The sequence below is a fragment of the Prionailurus viverrinus genome, chromosome X (genome assembly GCF_022837055.1).
Source record: "Prionailurus viverrinus isolate Anna chromosome X, UM_Priviv_1.0, whole genome shotgun sequence".
NCBI lineage: Eukaryota > Metazoa > Chordata > Mammalia > Carnivora > Felidae > Prionailurus > Prionailurus viverrinus.
Window position 1 is genome coordinate 35655561 of NC_062579.1, and position 21014 is coordinate 35676574.

At 46.0% G+C, this 21014-nt stretch overlaps 1 protein-coding gene across 2 annotated transcripts in view; it reads right to left on the reverse strand.

Annotated features, from left to right (window-relative positions):
* The window catches only part of EFHC2 (EF-hand domain containing 2), a 202536-nt gene that overhangs the window by 93093 nt on the left and 88429 nt on the right, over positions 1-21014 (reverse strand). For both annotated transcript variants that reach the window (XM_047844969.1, XM_047844970.1), the window contains 5 exons: positions 19329-19552; positions 15283-15534; positions 12145-12258; positions 11632-11770; positions 3703-3868 (listed from right to left, as the gene is read on the reverse strand). In XM_047844969.1, coding sequence (XP_047700925.1) covers positions 3703-3868; positions 11632-11770; positions 12145-12258; positions 15283-15534; positions 19329-19552 — 895 coding nt within the window. The remainder of the gene's footprint in view (positions 1-3702; positions 3869-11631; positions 11771-12144; positions 12259-15282; positions 15535-19328; positions 19553-21014) is intronic.

Genomic DNA, 21014 nt, shown 5'->3' on the forward strand with positions numbered 1-21014 from the left:
AGAAAGATATTATTCTGGTTCTCCCAAGTCAGACTAGACAATCTGCCCAGCAGGCTACCACAGTGAAATTTTTACCCAGAAAATAAAGTCTCCATTCCATTAAAAACCTCACAGGCCTCAATCTGGAACTCCCAACGATTTCCTTCAACGATTCATTGGATGGTGGATCACCATTAACCTCATGCAACAATTAGCACCCAGGAAAATTTTTAACAGCAATATGCATATAGTCAACATATGTCACATACAATCGCGCGTCTCAATTCCCAGTTTATTAGCATCAAGAGACTGTTGTGCATGCTTTGTGAGATCGTTTTCTTTAGGTTCTCACAGTTTTAAAACCTTGGGTTATTCAAACTCCTGTGTAAGTCTCCGGCTGAATGTGCCAGTTACTATGGAAACAAGGTCACTGTGTGGGAGGAGCCTGAGGGAAGCGTATTCCTGGCACAGAACGAGCAGTGGACAGAAAGAAACAAAATTAGACACGTTTGTGCCTGTACCACCATTGTCCAGCCACAACAGCATGACAAGGACGTGGAATGCTGTCTACAGTCAGTGCTCTGTGGGCAAGTTGATGCGGTGTAGACAGAAAGAGAGACTAAGGCAACTACCCACAGGGAGCTGTTTTCCCCCGGGTTCCAGAAGCAACACCCTAGATCATATTTCATCTTGTTTACTTATAAGAAAAATTCCGTCTCCTTTTACAATTGGACATTCTTCTTGCCCGCCTCCTTCGGGTAGCTGCCCTGAAAAACAGCAGTTAGTGAAAAGTATCCATTGGAAGTCCGGCTCTGGAAATTCACTGCAAACTCTATTATCTAGAAGGGGGGTGGAGTATGAGCTGGTGTCCCTCTTAAGTGACGGGATTCAGTGGCTCTCAAAGCCTGCTGCCCATCAGAACCCCCTGGAAGGCTGGTTAAAACACAGTGCCGGGTCCCACCCACCCCCACCGCCAGAGTTTCTGCCTTTAGTAGGTCTAAATTCTTGAGGCCCAAGAATTAAGATTTCTAACCAGTGTGGGGGCCACACTTGGAGTAGCATCAATTCCAAAACTTAAAAAACAGAACTCTAGAGTCCTTAAAAGTAAAGGAGTATTTCTTAAAAGGTAAAGGTCATCACGTGATGGCAAAGATAGCCTATTAGACACCCTATACGATTCTCAATATATTTTCGGCATTTTTACCAACACAGCAAAACTACTGTTCCCTCTGTGTCAAAATGTTCTACAATCAGGGGTGCCTGAATGGTTCAGTCAGTGAAGCATCCGATTTTGGCTCAGGTCACGATCTCGTGGTTCGTGGGTTCGAGCCCCGCGTCGGGCTCTGGGCTGACAGCTCGGGGCCTGGAGCCTGCTTCGGATTCTGTGGCTCCCTCTCTCTCTGCCCCTCCCCCACTCGTGCTCACTCTCTTTCTCAAAAATAAACAAACATTAAAAAAAATTTTTTTTTTTAACGTTCTACAATCATATCTCCTTACATTTGATCAAATTCAGAATGCTTTTTCTTCTCCACTGGTCTTACTACACGTTCCCTTTAGTATTTTTCTCCACCCGTTCTCCTGACTCAGTATTTCCCTCACACAGGACTTCAATGTTCAGCCCATTTCCTATTCAAACGTCTGCGACATTTTCCCACTTTTTCCCCCAACTTCCCTCACCAGGGCCTGCTCTCCCTGCAGAAGTAAACAGCAGCCATGGGCAGTTCCCACATTCTATACATATTGATGGGAGGGGCAGATTTTTCCTTGTGTATATCAGGAATAATTTTCAAAGTCCAGCTTTTGAAATTATATTCACCCATGGGAGCAATCTACAGTTACGAAATTCAACCAAACCTCTCAAATTAAAACAGCATTAATTGTCAAACAAGACTCTGAAAAATACTGACGGAGTCACTGAAGTTTCTATACCAGGGACTGGCCAAGGACAGCACGTGGGTCGAACGTGGCCAGCCGCCTGGTTCTGTACGGGCTGTGAGCGAAGAAGGCTTTTTACATTTTTAGGTGGTTGAAAACATCCAAAAAAAAAAAAAAAAACCTATTTTGTGATACGTAAAAATTGTATGAAATTCAAATGTCAGTGTCCATTGACAAAGTTTTATTGGAACACAGTCACACATTTGTTACGGGCTATCTGTGGCTGCTTTCGCGTTGTAATGGCAGGGCTGGGTGGTTTTAACAGAGGCCTTACGGACTACAAGGCCAAAGGCCTTGCTATCTGAGTCTTCAAGAAAAATTTTGCTGACCCCAACTCCAAACCATTTCCTAGGGACCATCTTGAGGAGATATACGTATGGAAAGGCAACAAAAATCGGGGATAATATAACTTTAGGGGCTTCCAGATGGCACTCTAAAATAATCACCCGGGGGGGGGGGGGGCGCCTGGGTGGCTCAGTCGGTTAAGCGGCCGACTTCGGCTCAGGTCATGATCTCACAGTTTGTGGGTTCAAGCCCCGCACTGGGCTCTGTGCTGACAGCTCAGAGCCTGGAGCCTGCTTCAGATTCTGTGTCTCCCTCTCTCTCTGCCCCTCCCCCATTCATGCTCTGTCTCTCTCTGTCTCAAAAATAAATAAACATTAAAAAAAGATTTTTTTTAAATAAATAAATAAAATAAAATAAAATAAAATAAAATAAAATAATCACCCAAGGGGCTCACTTCAGCAGCACACATACTAGCGTTAGAACAATCCCGAGGTCAGCATGGTCCCTTGGTCATTAGGATGACCAGCAAATTCAGGAAGTGTTCCGTCTTTTTAAAAAAGTAGAAATAAGAGATAATGAAGTCAAATGACCATTCCTTGGTAAGGATGTGGAAAGGGATCCCCCGTGCCCTGTTAAAGGGAATGTGAACTGGGAAAACCGCGATGGAAAAGAGTAGGGAGGGTCCTCAAAAAACTTAAAACCACCACATGGGCCAGTAATTCTACAACCGGGAATATATCCGGAGGAAACGAGACAGGGTAACAACCTAAGGCGTCTAGCGACAGATGAATGGATACAGAAGATGTGGCATATATCTGCAATGGAATATTATCCAGCCGTAAAAAAAGGAGGAAATCCTGCCATTTACAGCAACGTGGACGGACCCGGAGGGCATTACGCTAAGTGAAATGAGTCGGGCAGAGAAAGACGTGATCTCACTTCCACATGGAATCTCAAAAAACCAAACTCCTAGAAACAGATCAGGTTGGTGGTTGCCAGACTTGGGGGTGGGTGGGCTGGGGGTTGGGAAAATGGGTGGGGGGGGGGGTCAAAAGGCACAAACCTTCAGCTATATAAGATCAAGAAGTCCTGGGAACGTAATGTGCAACAAGCTGACCACAGTTAACAATACCCTATCGTGTATTTAAAAGCTGCTGGGAGAGTAGATCTTAAAAGTTCTTATCACGACAGGAAAACAAAAGTTGTAACTGTGTGAGGTGACCGACGTGAACTGATCTTCTGGTGGTGACCGTTTTTTTTTTTGTTTTTCAACATTTATACATATCCAATCTTTATGCTGTACACCTTAAAGTTATAGAATGTTCTAGGTCCATCGTGTCTCAAGAATCCTGGGAAAACTAAATCCGTTGAAAAGCTCTAACAGCATGTTACTGGACTTTGAATTACATGGGGCTAAGCATCATCAGTTCCACCATGAGGCCTACAGTATAAACCCGACACATCTGGGAAAGATCAGACCCAAATCATGGTTCCCTCAAGCACCTGTTCTTCTCCATGAACTTCTTAAAGTTCCTCTGATGAGGCGTGGGCACAAGGCCTATGCAGGTGCGGAGAGAATCCTCTTCGGAACCAAAGCCGTTATAAGGTGGAAATTTCCTTTCTATCTTTGGAGGAGGAGGAGCCTTGCACGAAATCGAGGTAAAGTTCTCTGTAACAAAACAAAGGCAAACGAGACGTCAATGGTTTTTATTTTGGTTTGGGTTGCTTTGGGTTTTTTGTTTTGTTTTGTTTTGTTTTTCGCCCCGATTGTGGCTGTTTTGAAAGGTTTGTTATGTTTTCAAGATGGACTATTTTAAACTCTTTCAAAGAAAACACAGCAGAATCCTCGGAGGGTAGGTTTCAATCATGTTTACAGAAACCAAAGAAGTCACTCAATAATCGCCATTGGTTCAAAAGAGAGAAAGGAAAAAGAAACTGCCTATGTCAAGTAAGTAAACATTTCTCTTTTGTCATCACATCCCCATTTCTGACTCTTTTCTGTCCTTCTGTGATTTTCCCAATGATATGAAAATTCAAACTTGGAACGTTCTGTCACCCGCCCAGCCCAGATTTTAACCTGGAATTTAGCCCTCTCCCGTCTTCAGTCAACACTCCCTAATCAAACTCCTTTCCAAACAGGCCTGATTCCTCACTGTTTTGCCTTTACCTTCCCCATGCACCATCCCCTCCTCCTGCGTCCCCTTCTTCAGACCTCTCTCTTTTCCTCTAACTCAACTCCAGGCCATGGCACTTCCCCATCGAGTTACAAAACCAAACCAAAACTTCTCACCAGCCACGGCTCCAGGTTGCAATTGTACTCAGATGTGATGGAGGCAGAAAACCAAGAATAAAGCTGAAAACAAATACACAAAACTTGAAAGAAGAGCCACTGCTTACTCGCTCAAAGGGAGCGTTCTGGGCAAATGTCATTGCTTTTCTTTAACTCATTATCTGTGAGGATGGAGCGATGGACAGAGGGCTGGGGACATATTTGTAATTGCCTGGGAGCTGTTAGGCACTCATCGGTGAGGCTGTATAATCTCCACGTCACTTGTGTTTGCCCCACCACAAAGGGCAAAGAAACTGCCAGAATCTTTCGGAAAACAAGCACAACAAAACATTCACGACTCTGAGGAGTTCCGTACAAGCAAAGATTTCCTTTTCCCCTGTTAACGTTTTTTTGTTTGTTTATTTTTGACAGAGAGAGTGAGGGAGCGTGTGCAGGGGAGGGGCAGAGAGAGAGGGAGACACAGAATTCAAAGCAGGCTCCAGGCTCCCAGCTGTCAGCGCAGAGCCCGATGTGGGGCTCGAACCCACGAACCGGGAGATGGTGACCACAGCAGAAGTCGGACATTTAACCGACTCGACTGAGCCATCCAGGCGCCCCTCTGCTGTCAGACTTCCAATAGAAGAGTATAGATTTAAAGCACAACCCTATAATAGAAAATACACATCAATTTGTCATCCAAGGCAACCAAACTCTTCGAATTGAGGGTTTGGTTTTGTTTTTTTACTGATAGATCAAAAGGCTAAGGGTCCGAGGCTATTTCTAACTCCCGATTTGAAAACATTTTCAACTTTCACATTTCCTTAGACTTCCTTATTTCCTTAGCCTTTGTGTGAAATCTCCTCGAGCATAATCCCCAAAAGAGTATTGTTCTGCCCTAACAGAAACCGTTCACAGAAGACATACTGGCGAAGAGAATGCCATCAAAGATTTCTCACTGGCTCAGTGAAAGGGACCAGCCAGGCAGCCAGTACAGAAGTGGCTTGCGAGCCTCTCCTATTGCTATTTTTGTGGCAATTAAAATCTTGGTAATAAAGAGGAAAGTTCAAATCTTGGAATTAGGTAGAGCTGCGGTCGACCCCTATTATTGTTAACCGGCAAATCAAACACACCACTGACTGGTACCTTCATTTCAGGGAAAGGACCACAGGATGGCAGGGAAAACTCTGTGATTAGCAGCACATCGGGGCGTGATCAGTTTCTTCTAACAAGGGGACACATACATACATACAACTCTGCGTACAAATCTGAATAGTGTAACCAAAAGAGGACATATGCTGAATCACAAAATAATTAAGAATGCATTCTATACCTCCCCCCCACCCAGAATTACAAGTTTTATAAGTGTTGTTTGCTCTCGACTACATAATTTTTGCAACAGATTTAAGTAACAAAAGAACCAATTTCAAGCTTTCCTCTGCACCCACAGCGCCATCTAGTGTATAGAAGCCGAGGAGTGTTCCCCTCTATCATGCCTGACTTTTTCATAGCACGTACATCTTTTTCTCTGGGTAATCGTGTACACCCACAAGGCTTCGGACTTGCACCTATGTTTCCTGTCTTTGGTTTTCCATCATCCCAGCATCTTGCATGCTTCAGATATTAAAAAAATGTTCCTTGAATAAATGAAAAATTATACCCGTTTTGTACACAGCATCTTCCCAAATATCTTCTTAAATGGCACTCTGCTGAACTCTGAGACACCTCTGTCGTTTCAATGGCCTGATTCCTCTCATTCCGAGCGACTTGTAAAAGCAAATATACTGAGTGCCTATCCACGATTAACTAGATTCCAACAAAATTACAGAAAGGTGATGTTTTTAAATTTTTTTTTAACGTTTATTTATTTTTGAGAGACAGAGAGAGACAGAGCGCGAGCAAGGGTGGGGCAGAGAGAGAGAGGGAGACCCAGAATCTGAAGCAGGCTCCAGGATCCCAGCTGTCAGCACAGAGCCCGGCATGGGGCTTGAACCCACAAACCACGAGATTGTGACCTGAGCCGAAGTCAGGACACTCAACCAACTGAGCCACCCAGGCGCCCCAGAAAGATGATGTTTTTAAGACGAATGTTAATGATCCTTCACTGTGATTTACTATTTGCCATCTCGATTGGAGACAATGCTGGAAAATGCCTTCAATCACCTCAAAGTTCATCTTTTTTTTTTTTAATGTTTATTTATTTTGAGAAAGTGAGACCATGAGCAGGAGAGGGGCAGAGAGAGAGAGAGAGAGAGAGAGAGAGAGAGAGAGAATCCCAAGCAGGCTCCGCACCATCGGTGCAGATCCTGACATGGGGCTCGATCTCACAAACCAACCATGAGACGGTGACCTGAGCCAAAATCAAGAGTCAGCCACTTAACTGAGCCACCCAGGCCCCCCTCAAAGTTCATCCCGTATGTTCTAGTAACCCAGATACGGACCCAGATTTTAGGAGGCCTGAAGCTTACATAATTTGGGAGTAAGCGCTTCAATACAAAGAATGCCAAAATTGTTAAGACAAAATTAGGATCGGGGCTTTGGACTGGGGCTCAGGCCATGGAAGAATCCTAAAGCTCAGACCTCATTAACTTCATTAACATCAAAATAACCCCCCCCCTCTGCTTGTACCCAATACCCAGGTCAAATGAGTTTGGTGGGATGTTCATTTTGAGGGCAAATAATTAGTGAATCACATTATTCTCGAGCCCTCGCTCGAAAATCCTTCAGGGACCGTCCATTCCTCAACCCTCTGTGCTTCGCGGCGGACGAAAAAAGGGGCAAAACTGTTAGATCCGTTAAGGCCACGCGGTGCAACCAGAAGCAAAGTCTACGCCTGACGCTGCAGCTTGGGATAGCTAATTTGCGCCAATGACCATTAAATTCTCATCTTGGATGCCCCAGCGCTTCCAGCGCCAAGAGTTCAGAGTTCGTCAAGAGGCCAGAAAGAAATCCACAAAATCAAAGATGCTTTAAAGAATGCTGCTCATCTTTACTATCAGTACAGCCTAATATGCACTTGAAAGCAATGGAAACAGCTTGTTTGTTGTTGTTGTTGCTGTTTTACTAGTTTTGGCTGTCCCAGCCACTAAGGTTCGATGATAAGCAAGTCCTCCTATAGCAAAGAAATAATAACCCAAGGCAGGAATTCTAGGTGAGAACAGGTTACATTCAAGTCCCTGTGCTTTCAGTGAGAGAAACTCCTGCTGGAGCCCCTGGAGCCTTTTCTAACCTTTATGCTACAGGAAAGTCCAACAGGCATCCATCTGCCGGTCCGCATGCATCCACACGAAATCATGAGGCAAGTGACACGCTTACAGCCCGGCAGGTGAGCCAGGGCCAGCGGGACGGCCGAGCTGCCTAGTGGGAGAGTCACATTGGAATGTTCCATGCAAGGAGTCTATGGAATCGCTTTCTCCTTAGAGTCCTTGAACGCACAAAAGAACCCTCATTTTTTTTTTTAGGAGTCAAATTGGGTTTTACACAGGGGCACAAATCTCTCTTGGAATTCTATGGAGCCCTCTGCTTCTACATAAATAGAAAGCTTACCCCTGCACCTTCCTTGGGACTGTGACCAACCCCTTCTCTTTGTCTGTCTGCCATTTTTTTCTCACTGCCCCCCCCCACCACCCCAAATCTGCTGAGGTGCCATTAGATAGGAGAAGGTACTACAAAGCACCAAGGTGGCATTGACAAATCCCTCCCTGGCCCCTCTTAGGAGGTCCCAGTGGTGTGGTTAGCGCCTGTCTGCGCCTTCCTGGACTGCACTGGCCACAATTACTGACAAGGGAGGAAGTGCGACCACACTTACTGACGGGACTCTGTTCTAGTTTGAACTTCGAGGATACGAGAACATAATGCGTAAAATGCGGTCTTCTGAATTCAGAGAAGCAGACGAATTATAAACTCGATCGAGATGTCCGATGTGACTGTATCTGAGTAACATCAAGTACACTAATTCAACCTCACCAAAAAGTCAGAAAAGGCAAAGTAACGATTACCAGAGAATGCGGATTCACGACCCACCCACCCCCGCCCCGCTTGCACCATGGATATAATTTCTAGTCATTACTTACATTAAGTACACTGTTGTGACTCAAGAAATGCTGTGTAATAATAGTGTCTGTTAAATGGGATATTTTAACATATGAGAAATATAAAAAGTCAGCGTGACTATAAAATGCATCACAATTTTGCATTTGCATAATTTTCTGTTTAAATGCACGATGCTCGTGTTATATTAGCTTTAAAGGCACTGGGGCGCCTGGGTGGCGCAGTCGGTTAAGCATCCGACCTCAGCCAGGTCACGATCTCGCGGTCCGGGGAGTTCGAGCCCCGCGCCAGGCTCTGGGCTGATGGCTCAGAGCCTGGAGCCTGTTTCCGATTCTGTGTCTCCCTCTCTCTCTGCCCCTCCCCCGTTCATGCTCTGTCTCTCTCTGTCCGAAAAATAAACGTTGAAAAAAAAAATTTAAAAAAAAAATAAATAAAGGCATAGACTTTTTTTTTTTTTTTACATAATGCATAATTGTATAGAGTGACCCAGAGAAGTGAGCAGAAAGAAATTAAGCCCCAGGGATCAACCAAAATGGACCATCGGGCATCTAGAGCTGATCTGTTTGCCGAGGACGGCTAGATTTAGAGGACGCCAGAGAAGTCACTCTGTCTCTGCAAGTTCCCTGCAAACCGGTTAGGAGACTAACAACATACCATGTCTCACCAGTACCACGTTCATTTTCCCAAATGCAACCTTTCCAGTCTCGAAATCGAGCTGGCGGACAAACATTAACCAAATGTTGGGGCTCTGCGCTGAAGGGATCAGATGAGGTTTGGAAACCTTTGCCACGGCCTTCGCATTAAGACCATCTTTCAGTGGGACGGAGGTCAACGTCTTCAGTTAACTCGTCTTTTCTATATATGGTTTTTTTTTTTTCTTCTTCAAGTTTTAAGCCTACCCCAAAGACTTACTGATTCTACACAGGCATCGACATTTATTAAAAACCAAATCCGGGGGCACCTGGGTGGCTCAGTCGGTTGAGCGGCCGACTTCGGCTCGGGTCATGATCTCGCGGTCCGTGAGTTCGAGCCCCACGTCGGGCTCTGTGCTGACAGCTCGGAGCCTGGAGCCTGTTTCGGATTCTGTGTCTCCCTCTCTCTGACCCTCCCCCGTTCATGCTTTGTCTCTCTCTGTCTCAAAAATAAATAAACGTTAAAAAAAAAATTTAAAAACCAAATCCTCCTTCCCGGGGATCTGCGGACCACTAGCAACTCCTCCCCAACAGCCACCACATGCACATGCCTGGCTGCCTCGTGTTCACAGTCCCCAAAACGAATGTGCCCAACTGCGTCCACGAGAGAGCACGACTTTTAGACAGTAACAGAAGAGACTACCGATGTGGCCCCCTAAGGCCCGTGCATTGTGACTAATCTGGCAAGCAAATGCCGTGGAACAAATTCCCTTAATGAACGGAAGAGTGAAATCCAAAGTGTTTTTTGTGCCAACCCTTTGTGTATGCTGTGTGCCTTCTCCCACGACAGGAAGATGCCCAGGAGGCCAGGAATGCTACACAATGGGAACACCAAGACTTGCGAGGTGCTCATTCTAGTAACAAAGTGCCTTGTCTCAGACAAGAATACGGGAGGAAGCACTACCCCCCCCCCCGCCCCCCAGCTCCAAACCCCAACCTGGGAGGTCGGCAACCCTCCTCCCCACTATCACTTCCACTCAGGGACAGGTACCTGGAGCAGGGCCCAGGAAGGGGGCAGGGCTGGCTGGCAGGTTTCACAAATGAGGGCTTTGTTGTTCGGGTTTCACATCAGATCCTCTGCCTGCTTCCACGATTCTCACAACGCCACGGAACACGCAGTAGGTTTCTGTGCTTCTTCCGGCCTAAGAAACTCTTTAACTCCACAGCTCCTAAGTCCTACTACAACAACCTGTACCTGTTAGGTTCTTTTTTTTTTTTTTTTTAAGCTTATTTCTTTCTTTGGAGAGAGAGGGAGAGAGAGAATCCCAAGCAGGTTCTGCGCTGTCAGCACGGAGCCTGATGCGGGGCTGGAACTCACAAACCGTGAGATCATGACCTGAGCTGAAGTAAAGAGTCAGACGGTTAACCGCCTGAGCCACCCAGGGGCACCCCGCCCCCCAGTAAGTTCTTAATAAACCACTTCTTCTCATTCTGAACTGAACTCATCTGAAGAGAACGGATGTCTAAGGAGAGAGAAAAGCTGGAAACGTGGCTGGGCTTCACCAGGAAAGGTAGAACAAACTGGCACGAGAGACTCAGAGAACTCAGATAGGCAGTATGCCCGTTGCAGTAAGCAGGAATTCAGTGAAAAGAAAAGCATTCAGATTTCCATTTCAGTTGCTCGACCGGAGAACACGGAGCCCAAGCTGCAGTCAGGCAGAGGGCCGGCTGTAAAAGAGAACGGAAGCCTCTGGCATCAGGTAGACAAGTTCAGAGCTTGGCTCACCCTTCACTTACTGCATGGCCTTCGACAAGTCAGCCTCAGCTTCTTCACCTCAGCTTTTTAAGCCTCGGCTTCTTCACCTCTAAAATGGGGACGATGAGTCTCGAATCGTTGTTAGGAGTAACACAACAAACGCCTACCGGCAAATGCTCAATGAATACATGGTAGCTATTCTGAGCTTAGCATTTGCAACTCAAAAGCAAAATCCTAAACTACAGAACACAGATTCTAAATTTTTAAACGTTATTTTTTCTTATTTTCTTGATTTTTTTTACATTTATTTATTCTTGAGAAACAGAGAGAGACAGAGCACCAGCAGGGGAGGGGCAGAGAGAGAGGGAGACACAGAATCCGAAGCAGGCTCCGGGCTCCGAGCCGTCAGCACAGAGCCCGACGCGGGGCTTGAACCCACAAACTGCGAGATCATCACCGGAGCCGAAGTCGGACGCTTAACCGACTGAGCCACCCGGGCGCCCCTTGATTTTTTATTTGAGAAGAGAGAAAGAGACCGCACAGGTCAGGGAGGGGGGCGGAGGGAGAATCTTAAGCAGGTTCCACGATCAGCACAGAGCCCAACGCAGGGCTCCATCCCACGACCGTGGGATCATCATCTGAGCCCAAATCAAGAGACGGACGCTCAACTGACTGAACCACCAGGCACCCCGAAGTATTATTTTCTAAGTGACATACGTGTTACTTACCAATTCCATATTTAGTCTTGTAATAAGTCTTCGTAAAGTTATCACAGTCGCAAAGAAGCACTTTTCTTCCCCACACGTTGATGGTGGTTCCTATGAACAGGTCACTATCTTTGTAAAACTCCTGGTCTACTTTCCCGAGCTAATAAACACAAAGGAACAAGGCGTTGGCGCCACAGACCCTCTGAAGACTTAGGCAAAAGAAAAAAAAAATTGTAAAAAAGGAAAAAAAAAACCAAACCCTCATTTGTATCATTTATAACCAAGACAGCCAGTCAATGTTAACATCTGGAAAGTCTTTTGGTAATGCAGTGCTTGCAAATAGCGACACAACGTGTGTATTTATTCATATGTGCGCTTGAGCCTGTTTAGGATTGACAGAGGTGCAACGCACACGTTTATATATTCATTAACCGCGTTCACAATCAATCTCACAAGAGAATCTGTGACGCACCCCGTATCTCAGGTTCCAGGAAGGTCACACCGGAAACAGCAATGAAACGTGAGGTCCCTCACCTTGTATTTATCCAACAGGTAGCCGTCCGCTGGTCTCCCTGTCAAGCCACGATACAGGTTAAGAACCGCTCGATCCGTTATCTGACCTGGCTGATAGACTCCAGGTGGGCCATACTGGAAGAGAAAATCCAAACGAGGTACGGTAGGTGGCTTACTGAGCACAAAAGATGGTCGTGGTGAGGGGCCCAAGCCGGAAATACGCATTGTATGAGAAGGGGACCAAAACACACCGCCCCAAACACGCCCCTCGGGCGTATGGACTATTTTGAGCTGGTTAGTCTGAAGAAAACAGCAGATTCGGGAGGAGCTGGGTACAAGGTTCCCTTTTGTTTAACCAACCGAGCCACCCTTTTGTAGAAAGCATTTACATCCCTAAAGGAAATCTCCATTTGTAAGAATGTCTCCCTCTGTGTCCCAGGAAGAGAAGGCAGGCTGAACATCTCTAAAACCTCTGACCAGCAGGGAAGACGACTTAAATCTGCATTAACCAGCGCACCCTTGTTCCCTGTGCTTTCCTTGGTGACCCCCTATCACCGGCTTCCCTCCCACCTGGCCACTTGACCCCCCCTGTAGCTGGAGATGGTATTTAAGGTGGTGGCTTGGGCCATTTCAGGAAGTTCCTCCATTTTCCTAAGTCTCTCTCATGACGACGGGAGGTATACATGTTACTCAACATTTGCTGGGTTTTCTCCTGTTAATCTGTTACCGGGGAGGGGAGGGGTGGTCTCAGCCTAGAAGGGTAGAGGGAAATTTAGTTTTCCTCCCCCAAATACGGTTCTCCTCTGCCTTCATACTCCATCCACCTCTCCCTCTACTTCCACACCCATCCTTCAAGGCCGTGCTAAAGGGCTGTCTTTTCCCCTGACCCTTCCCGTCCTCCTAGCCTGTCCCCAGTCCACACCTCCATAGCGCCGACCACAGGGCTAGACCGCTCCGTGTGGTTTCTCTGAATGCCTCACCGGCAGCCATCTTTTTTCCTCTTCTCGCAACTACGAGAAACGCCCTGAGGAAGAAACCATGCCCTGCCCACGTCACTCAGCTTAGCATCCTGCCCAACCCTGAGCTCAGGAAGCACTAGCCAGCCGAGAGGGACCGCGTGGTGAGGTGGCAAGAACCCCAGAGTGCAGGCGGCCTCTACCGGAAACCGTGGCCCGGAGCAAGCCAGGGTACTGCTCCACGCCACGCACCAGACGTGGTCCCAGCGGTCGCGTGAGCTGCGGGAAAGGTCTTAACCGACTTCACTGAACGGAAAGTGACCTGTTTATCACATACAGAGGAGGAATCTGAATCATCTCTGATAGGTGTGACATAAAACACAAGTTCAAATGTACGAATTTATGACGTGGGTGGGGGGGGCGGTGAGTCAGCCAAGCAACATAGAGAAACAGTACCTTTGGAGCATTTTCTCTTTGCCACTTACTAGCTACAGGACTTGGAGCCAGGTATTTACCTTCTGGGAACTTCGGTTGTTGTTTGGGGTTTTTTTTTTTAATGTTTATTTTTATTTTTGAGAGAGACAGAGAGAGAGAGACAGAGCACCGGGGGAGGGGGGGAGGGGCACAGAGAGAGGGAGATACAGGATCCGAAGCAGGCTCCAGGCTCCGAGCTGTCAGCGCAGAGCCCGACGCGGGGCTCGAACTCACGAACCGTGAGATCGTGACCTGAGCCGAAGTCGGACGCTTAACCGACTGAGCCACCCGGGCACCCCCCCCCACCTCCACCACCCCCGAGAACTTCAGTTTTGTCGTCAAACGGCAGTTAATAGTACTGATTCCTTGCTCTCTCAAAGGATGCTTGAGTGTCGAGGGACTGCTTACTGCTTTTTTTCTCTCTCCGCCAGGAGAATGGAAGTTCCATGAAGCAGGACTTAATCCATTTCTTTCTCACTGGAACCCCCAGAGCTGGCACACAGTTGACACTCAATAAATATTTGCTGAATTAATGAATGAATGAAGGAAGCAACGAATGTCAAGACATACCGCAGATGTCCAGTACGTCATTATTATTTTTTATAATTAGTCTACTGGTCAAAGCCATTCTAAAAACAGGCTTCCCAGGCTACCTGAGCCAAAGTCGGAGGCTTAACCGACTGAGCCACCCAGGTGCCCCCATCCCATTCAGCTTTTACAGTTACTTTCAAAGGGAGGCCTTGTGAACGGCGTTTCAGAGACAGAAAAATACACTCAGAGAGGTTAAGTGACTCGCTGAAGGTCACACAGCTTTTAAAGGGCAGAGCCACAATTCTAACCCAGGTCCTCCGTCTCTCTGTTGTTTCTTCTGCCCCCAAGTTACTTAGCTCTCAAATGGCCATAAACGTGTAGGAATCAGTCTAACAACTCTTTTTTATAGTAACTAAAATGCAAAAGCTGTCGTTGATGTTAGCCAGTGGCTAGTTGGTGACTGGTGGCTACTTTCCTAAGAATCATTCCTGGGCATATGCTTGTCGTGGGGGGGGGGGGGGGGGGTGGGGGGGGGTGTGCACGTGTGCATGTGTGTTTGCACACTCAGAGCTTAGAGCAAAACCGTGCAATTCCTCAGTAGGCTACAGAGACCAGAGGCCAATGCCCCATCCAAGGGCATGAGCAATTCTTCTAACTAGAGAGTCACTTACTTTCCGAAAACTGATTACGAACTCAATGTTGAATATGTACTTCCTCTCGCATTTGACTTCTTTTTCTGTTTACTTGCCTGAATTCAACCCAGAAAATTCCAACTTCAATTTGTTATATGCTCTATATTACTTTCATAGATGTATGTATTTTTTTAAGTTTTTATTTATTTATTTTGAGAGAGAGAGAGAGAGAGAGAGAGAGTGAGTGAGTCACAGAATCCGAAGCAGGCTCCAGGCTCTGAGCTGTCAGCACACAGTCCGATGCGGGGCTCAAACTCATGAACCGTGAGATCACAGCCCGAGGCAAAACCAAGAGTCAGACACTTAACCGACTGAGCCACCCAGGCGCCCCTCACACATGTATTTTAACACAGAGAGCACAAAATGCAAGTTTTCCAAACACCTGTACTAACACTTGGTAACTGTGGTCATTGCATAGTCATAACCCACAACATTCCAGACAGTGAATGGTGAGTCTTTTGGCCCGCAAGAAAAACTCAGAAAGTGGTTCCGTGTCTGCGGCTCACCTTGGGTAGCTTTTTCCTCCGGAGGAACAAGGATGTGGCATCCCGGCCTGAGCAGGGTGGCATCACTTCTTTGATTTCGATGGTATCGTCGCACAGAAAGTAATGCAGAATGAGTTCTCGACGGTCCCCGAACATCGAGGCTGAGTCGTCCCACAAGCAGAAAAAACGTAAAACCTTCCTATCATACTCAAGGAACTGTTTCAGGGTGTCATAGGACTCATAGGGACGTAAGGGCTCCATGCGGTCTAGCGTCTGAAAAATGGGGAAAAAAGGTCAGTAAGAGTGGTTTTGCATAATCACTTCTGGGATACACGCAATCAAAGCACATGAAGAGATCTTTCCCATAGACTATTCCGGGATATTTTTAAAAATTTCAAAGGACTTATGACATTCGTGTATATACACCGACAGCTAGTTTTTGCCTTAAAAATACAATCCAGGGGCCCCTGGGTGGCTCAGTCGGTTCAGCGGCCGACTTCAGCTCAGGTCATGATCTTGCGGTCCGTGAGTTCGAGCCCCGCGTCAGGCTCTGTGCTGACAGCTCGGAGCCTGGAGCCTGCTTCGGATTCTGTGTCTCCCTCTCTCTCTGCCCTTCCCCCTACTCACACTCTGTCTCGCTCTCTCTCAAAAATAAGTAAACATAGAAAAAATACAATGAAGTCGTAAGAAGCTTTTAATATTAAACAGTATTTTAATACACTATCGTTTTATACTGTTTTTGAAAACTGGTTTTTCTCAAAGAGTTAAAATTCTTTTTTTTTTAATGTTTATTTTTGAGAGAGAGTAAGGGAGGAGGAGCAGAGAGGGAGACAGAGAAACCCAAGCAGGCTCCACGCTGTGAGCACAGAGCCCAACATGAAGCTCGAACTCACAGACCATGAGATCATGACCTGAGCCGAAATCAAGAGTCAGACGCCAAGCCAACTGGGCTACCCAGGTGCCCCACAAAGACTTCAAATGTTTAAGAAAACACAAAACTAATGTGTGGTGACAGAAGTTAGAACAGTAATTGCCTCTGGGTAAGGGAATGACCAGAAAGGGGGAGAAGGGAACTTTCTGGGGGCAATGGAAATGATCCGTGTCTTGATTTCTGAGTCACTTACTAAGTCGTATACGTTTTTCAAAACTTTGTTGATCTGTACGCCTAAGCTTTATATACACCTGAGCCTATGGTAATTATGTCTCGACCCCCAAAAGGCACCGGTTGGGCCTTTTCACTGAGAATCTGTATCTGTAGATCCTTCTAATGCATCCAAAGATTTTTGTAAAAGTCAAGGGAAGAAACAAGTCATAGTTTTATTTTGCTCCAAAGCTTTAGATATCAAGGCTCTGGCAGGCTATGGAAACAGGAGCAGAGCCAATGGAGAACCGCCGCAGTCTTCTTGGTGTGACTTTTCTAGACTTGTACATTCTACCTGATGCAGCTAAACAGGACGGTTATAAAGGAAGTGCTCACTGGCAGGAGAGAGGCAGTCCCATATCGGGTTATGTAATCACATTTGTAATTTCTCAAAACGTGCTCTCCGTCCAGGGCAGTTTATGTGCAGACTTACAGCAGGATTGGGGGAGACGTGATGGCCTTCCAGAGGCTCCTAGCCTTCTTCTTTGCCCTGGATCTTTACCCAAAACCACGGGACCTCTACTTTCATCAATTGAAAAGTGGTCTCTTTGGCGTCATAAGGCCTTTAAGAAACGCATTATTGATTATATACCATCGGGGCTCTTTCCGGCTTAAGTCAAATTGCTTAATTTTAACTTCGTATCTGAAGGCAGCCAACAACTGGAGAAGTAAACGCATTAAAGTCAACATAAAAGCCTCTTATTAAACTCCCAATTTTCCACAGATTTCTATATTTATGGAAGAGCTTTCTCCCTGAGGGAATAAATGCTAAAATCATTTTCCCCGACCTAAGGAAATTCTTTAAAACCCTTCTTGGCTGTTCTTGGTATTTATTCTCGATTCCTGGCACAGAAGATTTTTTTTTTTTTTTTCTTCATAAACCTATGGAGGGGCACAGTGCTCTCTGCATTTAATACAACGCATCATCATTCCTAAGCACTATCATATAATACCGACTGTTCGTGAATGAGCACAGCCATATGCAAAGGGTGGGAACTCATGTGGATCCGGTCCTTTCAGGTTCTCCTCGTTGTAAAGGCTTCATCTAGTTCTAGGCTCTTGTGCCCAGGGTGTTTGGAAAAAAATAAAAATAAACCCAAACTTTAAATCTGCTTGTATACCAACAAACGCAGGTATAATGCCACGGGGACTTCTCCTTAAATATTCCAGGATCAACAATATGCGTATCTCAGGAGGGTTGCGTGCCTACAGGAACGTTAAAGAATTGGGGCGCCTGGGTGGCGCAGTCGGTTAAGCGTCCGACTTCAGCCAGGTCACGGTCTCGCGGTCCGTGAGTTCGAGCCCCGCGTCGGGCTCTGGGCTGATGGCTCGGAGCCTGGAGCCTGTTTCCGATGCTGTGTCTCCCTCTCTCTCTGCCCTTCCCCCGTTCATGCTCTGTCTCTCTCTGTCCCCAAAATAAATAAACGTTGAAAAAAAAAATTAAAAAAAAAAAAAAAAAAAGAATAATTCTGCCGGGGCCAGGGGGAGGGAACAGATGACTGATCCTACGCGCGGCTTTTAGCAAGAGACTAGAGCAGAACCAAAGGCGAATTTTATTCTAAATTCCACGCTATCTTTCGGCAGGGAAATTGATTACAAATTTGAGAAACAAGAGAAACGAGATTAAACGCATCTACAGGGACAGAAAGGAGAAGTGCGGTTATCCGTTCCTGGGTGGGAAGAGTGGCTGACTGGAAAATGAGGGAACTTGCTGGGAGGAGGGATGTGTTCCGGGTCTTGATTTGGGTGTGGGTTACATGGGTGTAGCATTTGTTAAGACTCATCCCATGGTACACTTCATTTCGGTGTACTTTACTGTCTAATCCTACTTCAATTAAAAAAAAAAGAAAAAGAAAGAAAATGACCATAATCAAATTCTGGGTTAAGGAGCACAAGACTTGAGTTGAAGCCCAGATATCTGACCTTCCACCTGACACTTGCCCTTTTGGGTGTTCTGATTCTTCTGTAAAAAAATAAATAGGGGCGCCTGGGTGGCGCAGTCGGTTAAGCGTCCGACTTCAGCCAGGTCATGATCTCGCGGTCCGTGAGTTCGAGCCCCGCGTCAGGCTCTGGGCTGATGGCTCAGAGCCTGGAGCCTGTTTCCAATTCTGTGTCTCCCTCTCTCTCTGCCCCTCCCCCGTTCATGCTCTGTCTCTCTCTGTCCCAAAAATAGATAAACGTTGAAAAAAAAAAAAATTTTTTAAAATAAAAAATAAATAAATAAATAAATAAATAAAAATAAAAAAAAAATAATAATAATAATGAAGAAGAAGGAGGAGGAGGAGGAGGGGAAGAAGAAGAAGAAGAAGAAGACGACAACGACGACAAAATTTAGGCCAAGGGATCATTAAAAAAAAAAAAAAGACAACCTTAGAAAGACAACAATACTACGAACACTGGGTTCTTTCCTCCCTGTACTAACTGCGATCAGACTTTGAAGACAAACATGCTTTTAAAATGGGGTACATCAGGGTCACGGCCCTTCCCACTCCTCTAGAACACATCTGATGCCACCATTCGCAGAGCTGGGAGTCCTGAGGAAGAAGGAAAATGGTATGCCCAAGGTTTGGTGCGGTTAATCCATAGTACAGAAGCAAAAACGTTCCCAGAGGTAGGCAACCAAGATGGGAAAAGGTAAGCCGGGTAAGAGTGGACCTAACTCTTATACTGTCGGTGACCACAAAGCCAATCATGGGCTCTTGGAAATTGCCCCACGGGGCAGCTCACTGGTGGTGAGAAGACTTTCCTGCACTGAGCCCAATACCCAGAGTTCCCTCCAGCCTCAAGGAGAACAGGATAACTCCAGTGACCATGCCCCCAAAAGTGCTTTCACATCTGCATCCGGAACGCAGATATCCTCGACTGAGTCCCCTTTACGGATTCTCATTCTGAAGACAAGAACTCACGGATGTTATCAATCTCTTACCTCTCTCTGTATCTTCATGTAAGGATCTTCTGGACACCGTCCTGGGGGGTTTAATTTGACTCCTATTTTCTTCAAGAAGTTTTTTGTGAACGTATCAGCATCATAAATCTTGAATGTCCGGCCATAAAAGACAACGTCTATGTTGATATTGAAATGATACACAGTATAAAACTGATCTTCATCAGGAGGTGGGAGAGAAATCCGATGACGCCGGATAGAAATCCCTATGGTGTGGAACAAAGTACAACCGTTTCATCGGATGGCTAACAAGGAAGAGGTCATAGCATGTTTCCGTAACGACCCTGAATGCTCTCCCAGAACGGGGAAGTGGGCAAAGGGCTGAGGTCCACAGTCACTTACCAGCCTTGCATGCTATTAGAGTTGCCTAAGTGGTACCAGGGAAGCACTTTAATAAACCATAAAGACTAGGGAAGGCAGACTAGTAAGCTTCAATATGGTAGGTGCAACACCATGATTCACAGCTTCTACATGCTTCATGGAATCTTCTTTCCTCTACCAAGCTCTCCTCCCTCCATGTTTGATAGCCTCTGTTCACCTCCTCCCAACCACCCCTACAAAGTGATGGTTATCAGAGGCTTTGTAGTTGTAGACGGTGCTCTGGGCCAAAGGTTCTGGATCACATCCCGTCTTTTACCTCTAACCCTATGATTAGCCCATTCGCTCCTCCTCTTGAGAGTACAGACCCAGGGTACCCAAGTGTGCCCAAAATGGTGGTTAGCCACTGGCGGTAAAAGGGTTCGCTTCCTGAGCCTCGCTTCCCACAGGATGACACAACAAGGACCACGTAACTCCTGCCCACGCGGGGGGTTACGTGACAGGAGAGGAAACCCGAAGCTTAGAGAACCTAAATCTTTTCTAACAGACAATAAGCATCACAGGGAGATACCACCTGTATTAGACTGGGCGGTAAGCATGTTCTGGAAGGAGACACCACTCTATCTTCCAAGGCTGCGAGCAGACCCGCCCTTTGCTCCAGAGGGAGAGACTACCTTTGTCTTCCAAAGCTGTCTGCCATGTAAACATCCTGGAAGAGAGTCCAGAACAAAGAGCAGGCAACGTCTCTGCTCGTGAGATCCACCAAAACGCGAGATACCGTGGAGAACGGCCTCTCGACATCTGTGACTGACTTTGGCCTGAGAATCTACTCCACGAGCGTAAAGAGAGAAAGAGGTGAGCAGAGCAAGTTGAGGGTCTGACGGTTGAAGTCAAAGCGGCTTGGGTGACCTCTGCAGGGGAGGAAGTATTTTAGTATAAAGATGTCAAGCAAGCGTCTTCGTATTTTCTATAGCACTGAGAACGGCACCTTTTCCCAAAGTCTAGAAGTACTCGGAAATTATTCATTCCTATTCGCTATGGAACGTCTCATGAATATCTTTATGTGCCAGGAACTGTGTCAAGCTCTGTTCCATTATTCTACTAATCATCTTTTCACACAGGTTAAGGGGGAAATTAACTAAAATGATTTTCATCTTCTTTTCTTTGTAGCAATTTTTAATTACTTGGTACATTAAATTAAAATAATAAAACTATAAAATTAGAACTGGCCTAGAATATCTTTAAATGTACTACATAAAAGATGATATAATTTTACTGCAAAAAAATTATACTTCAATTAGCCTTTAATTCATGCCACTGAAAACAGTATGCAAATTATTTGATCATTCA